The following is a 5,333-nucleotide window of genomic DNA, read 5'->3' as shown; positions in this document are numbered from 1 at the left end:
CATTCTTTACGATAAGAAGTATTTTCTACTTGTGTTTAGTTTGCCAGCCACGTTAACTCGAATGTTCGTTCAATTCCAACACAACTATTATTACACTACTACTACTACTACTACTATTGTATTATTGCAATACACTTTCCCTTTATTTCAAGAGCTCCCTTTTTTCCTACGTCAAAATGAAATCGTTGGTTCTTTTATTCACTCGATTTAGTCTTTCTCTTTTATTTCTCTTTTATTCGTTTTCTCTCTTTTTATTTATTTATTTATTTATTTTTTATTTATTGGTTTCGAATGTTTGACAATGAGATAATAAATCTAATATCGATTGATATCAGAATTGAATGCGATTTTATTTCGAATAAATGCTGATCAAATAATTACGTGAGATATAAATACAAATTTGAATAAATGTTTAAAAAATCGTGTTAGATGTTTTTTTTATCATTAAAATAAAACTTTTATTTTAAATATAGAATTCGAAATATTTGTGATGAAAAATCTAACATTGATCGATATCAAAATCAATACGATTTTAATTGGAATGAATATTAATTGCAAAGATAATTACAAAATGATTAATTTGATTTCTTCTGGGAGTTTTTTTTTCTATACTCTTATTTTTAAAATTCATTTGTAATTATTTTGTATAGATTAAATTGCACACACTTTCATGTGATGATAAATGAAAATTAATAATTATTTAAATATCTGTGTTATAAATATTAACAAATAAAATGTATTCTATATAGAATTTTGTTTGGAATTTTCGTTAAGAATAAAAAATAAAAAAAAAGGAATGAAAGATCGAGATCATTTGTAATTATTGAAATTCTATATTATTATTTTTTTCTTTTTAATTTGATTTTAGGTGATGAATCTCAAAAGTGATCACCGTCCGGGCATTCGTCCCGAGGTACATCGAAGAAAAGATTACTAATGATGGCCTTTCAGTGGGATAAACTCTCGCCCGCGGAATTTCAACAGCTCCAGGATTTGGCAGCTTGTAAGTAATAAATTCAAATTTGTAAAAATATAAAAGAAAAGGAAATGAAATAAAATACAAAATAAATTCAATTTTATACGAATCTTTTGTTCCGCGTGTCGTACACAGACGAATTTTTCCGAACATATTTTTGCGAATGAAGTAGCACGAATTTATATAATCGTATATTGAAAATAAAATTACAATTCTCTATAAAAATGTTTCCTTATAAATTTTATTACAAGAAAAAAAGAACAAACTAATGAGCTCACGTGATATTCAAATTCAAAAAAAAAAAAAAAAACACACATTCATTAATTCACAAATCTCTCTCAATATAAAGTATAAAAATGTAATAAAATAATTCCAATTCTACAGACGTCTGCCCACGTACTTTCTTCTTTTTTTTTTATTTTTTTTATAATTTATATATAAAACATTGAAATTCAAATGAAATATAAAACTTTAAATTGCGTAAAAATATTATTTGAATTTTTATTACGGGATAGAAGAAAAAATCGTTAATGATAGAAAGAAGAAAAGTGAACTAGGCCGAAGATATTTACATAGGTGTCTCGAAATGGCATTTTTGTAAGTAACAAAATATTGTAAATAATTGTAACGAGAGAGTGACTAGATGCAATGATGGCGGCTTAAGCTTGCACTACAAAGCTGAATGATATTACCGATACAAAAGCGTGTCGAGGTCTCAATTAAAAGTCACAACGTGTCACCTCGTTGGTTATCGGATTATGGTAATTCCAACGATATTGTCTGTGAAAGCTGGAAATTCGTTTGCTGTGTCCGCTCACTACAAAGCTTTGCTTCCAGACATACCTGTATACATAGAAATATATCTTTCACACAATGCACACACGCACGCACAAAACGTATACATATAAATTACTCGTACGATACTCTTTTATATTTTTTCTTTTTAATTTTTTTTTTTTTTCTACGATATCTTTAATTGTTTATTTTTAAATTATTTATCGTAAAATTAAATAAAGAGATCGATTAGATTACTTTAATCATTTTTCTTTTCTTTTCTTTTCTTTTCTTGCTTTAGTTTAGTATTTTTTTTTTGATACTTGTTTCTATTTAAATAAATTGAAGTAAAGAAATAGGAAAACGTGTCCCATGTAATACCTAGTCACGGTCCTCTAAAAATCCTCGGATCAACTTCGATAAAAACGACGAAAGTCATGAATTGAAAATGACAAGCCACGCGATACAGTATTCATGTTTCGTTCCGATGCTTTTCGAGGAATATATCGGCAACTTTGAACATCCGTGATTTGCGATCGTGTTTATTCTTCCGCGTCGAGATTTAATTTAAAAACGATGAGAAAAAAAAACTCCTTTTCCCTTTCAATTCCTCTCTTTCTTTCTTTGTCTTTATTTTTGTCGTTTTTAATTACTGGTAAATTCAATCGATTAGAAATTTTTCAGATACTAAATGAAAAATATATAAATTTTCGTTTATCTCTTATATTTTAATTATTTATTATTTTGCCTATATCTATTTAAGCTTCTATCTATCTATCATTTTTATCATTCATGCGTGAGACAGATACCGATATCTCTGTTTTACGTTTAACAGATAGTTTTTTGTTTGATTAAAGCATGAAGGATTTTACGAAAATCAACTGTGTCTTTTATTTTGTTGTTGTTGTTGAAATCGAATCACATATTCTTGATAATGTTATTTTATAAAACTCAATATTATTTATAAAAAAGAATAAGTATTATATCCCAACGTGCATTGTAAAATGATTAACTTAAATAGATATTTCAATTATTTTCTATTACGGTTCTAAGAAAATAATCGTAGAACATGCGATCGTTTCGTTTACATTCTCTTTTTATGATTTTTAATTTGATCTATTATATTTATTTCCTTCTTACAATATGATAGATGATATTTCTTATATTTCCCTCCCAATAAAGATTTAGTTTCGTTTGTTATGAAACGTAAGACTACATTTCCTGGCTTGTTGAACAGACAACATTAATCGTAAGCAGGTTGTCTCTCATTCTACGAGACGATCCATCGTTGGTGGTAGCCGTCAATTGATCCGAAAATAGTGCCACGTTTCAAAATAATCCACCGTGTTAAGTGCATTATGACGTAAATCGGTAGGCCAATGGTCTCCTATTATTAGCCAATTTATCGTTCTCTCGATGTTTTTTAATCTAATGTTCTACTGTTCTCTGATATACGTTTCATTGATTTTTTGTTTTCTTTTTTGTATTTCTTTTATTATCAATGTTCTTACGTATCATTCGTGTGGATTAAACGAATATCAAGAAATAGAAATGAAATTAATTAAAATATCTAATTTCTTTTGTTATAATTAATATTGAAATTTAATCTAATTAATATTGCGAACTTTTAATTTCTTTGTATCTAAGTTTTGTTGTTAGTTTACGTTATAGGAAAAATTTTGATTCTTAATTTTTATTTTGAATATTTAATTAATATATATATATATATATATTTTTGTTTATTTCAGATTCAACAAAAAAGCTACAAGATGTGCTTACGGAATTTTGTGGCAACACCACAACGCCAACCGGTGTACCAAAATATCATCCTGATGGGGTAAGTTTATACGCATAATTAAAATAACAATTTGTATATATAAAGAATGACTCATTGATAAAAGAAAAGATAGAAGTTAAATTCTTTAATACAATAGCTTACAGTATAATAGATAATATTTCTTTTCCGATAAGGATGAATTTGCCGTCATATTAACGATCGTAAAATCAGCGTGAAAATTGAACGAGCGAGCTTGTTATAACGCTCAAATGATCCTACATTATATCGAATTTACAAACCTTTGTAATAACCATCCTTTGTTCTAAGCATAATATCTCTTTTAAAAAATAAAATAAAAGAAAAAGAAAAAAGGAACGATATAACGTAAAAACTTTAAATAAAAATTCTATAATAATTAAGATTTGTGACAATAAAAATGATATATTATAATAATCACATTTTACGATACATATATACACGGTAGGATCGAGAATCTCGATTCGAATTAAAAATAGGCTTTCGTGAAATTTATGGAATAGTTCAAAGGTTAAAGCAGTCTTCTGAAAATCGAAAGATTCAGGTTTTTTTATTTTTACTAATCCCACAATTATATAAACGATTATAATAATATTATAAATGTAATATAGTATAAAATAATATTTTCTACAAATAAGGTTGACTAATAAATAAGAATGAACTTATTGGCTTAACCAAATATTATATAACAAGTATATAAAATTTATATACAAAAATTATATATTATATTTATAAATAATATCAAATGAAATATAAAGTTTTTCGATTTTTAACAATTCGCGTTTAGCATCATCGGCAACAGCGAGTCATTAGAAATCAATTAAATGACAACTTGTCCATTTCCGTTCGCTTAAATTGTGGATTGGCGATAAGGGGTGAGATAGGGTGAAAATAGGGGAATGTAGGGGTAGAGGTAGAGATGAAACAAGCAAACGATTGGAAAAGTTCATTAGAGTAGAAACGATGTCGCAATGAAGCACGATCGATTTTATATATAGCAGCTATTATAAAGAATATATATTTGTGTGTGTGTCTGTATATATATATATATAGTTATATATAAACGTTATGAATGACGATTGTAAAAACGTTAGAATGGAATTTAACAGAAATGAAAAGCTTATGTTAGACTATCGCTAAAGTAGAAAAGTTAATTTAAAAATATGTTGGGTTTTATCTTTTCATTTTATTTTTATTTTTTTTTTATTCTTTCTTTTTTACTTTATCCGACTATCCGTTATTCTTCTATTTTCTTTCGCTCTCTCTCTCTCTCTCTTTCTCTCTTTCAAATTCTCGTTATATTCGGAAAAATAAATATAGCTCAAATTATGAAAACGCAAACTACTCGCTTTCTCTCAATTATCATATCGCAGTTTTGCGACACACATGGGTGCGACCACCGTATCTAATTAATTCTTCTTTTCCCCCCCCCCCGCCGCCGTCACGAAATTTGTTCTATTTTCTTTCTCATTCTTTTATTTTCGTTACGTTGTTATATTTCTCTGCTTGACAGTTTTCTGCTTTTAATTGTAAAATTATTATAAATCCGATATTGTGAATAAATCATTAATATAATTTTAGTTTGAATAGTATATTTTCAGTTTAACTTGAAATGACTTTTATTGTATATAAATTCGAATTGAGTCATAATTTTGTTTTTTATATATGTATATTATCAAAATGCAGTGGAATTATACTTGACGGTTTTTTGTTCAATATGAATTTATTACATGTCAGATAATCATCGATAAATTTATATTATTATATTTT

The 5,333-nt window shown here is 26.9% G+C and overlaps 1 protein-coding gene across 1 annotated transcript in view; it reads left to right on the top strand.

Moving 5' to 3' along the window:
* The window catches only part of LOC106788502 (diacylglycerol kinase 1), an 82,404-nt gene that overhangs the window by 35,394 nt on the left and 41,677 nt on the right, over positions 1-5,333 (top strand). The window contains exons 3-4 of the mRNA XM_014751815.1: positions 869-1,003; positions 3,499-3,587. Of these exons, the coding sequence (XP_014607301.1) occupies positions 937-1,003; positions 3,499-3,587 (156 nt within the window). The 5' untranslated portion in view covers positions 869-936. The remainder of the gene's footprint in view (positions 1-868; positions 1,004-3,498; positions 3,588-5,333) is intronic.

Source organism: Polistes canadensis, unplaced genomic scaffold, assembly GCF_001313835.1.
Source record: "Polistes canadensis isolate GaletaPanama2010 unplaced genomic scaffold, ASM131383v1 scaffold_141, whole genome shotgun sequence".
NCBI classification, from domain to species: domain Eukaryota; kingdom Metazoa; phylum Arthropoda; class Insecta; order Hymenoptera; family Vespidae; genus Polistes; species Polistes canadensis.
The sequence above is the reverse complement of the archived record's forward strand: the minus strand, read 5'-3'. Positions and strand labels throughout refer to the sequence as shown.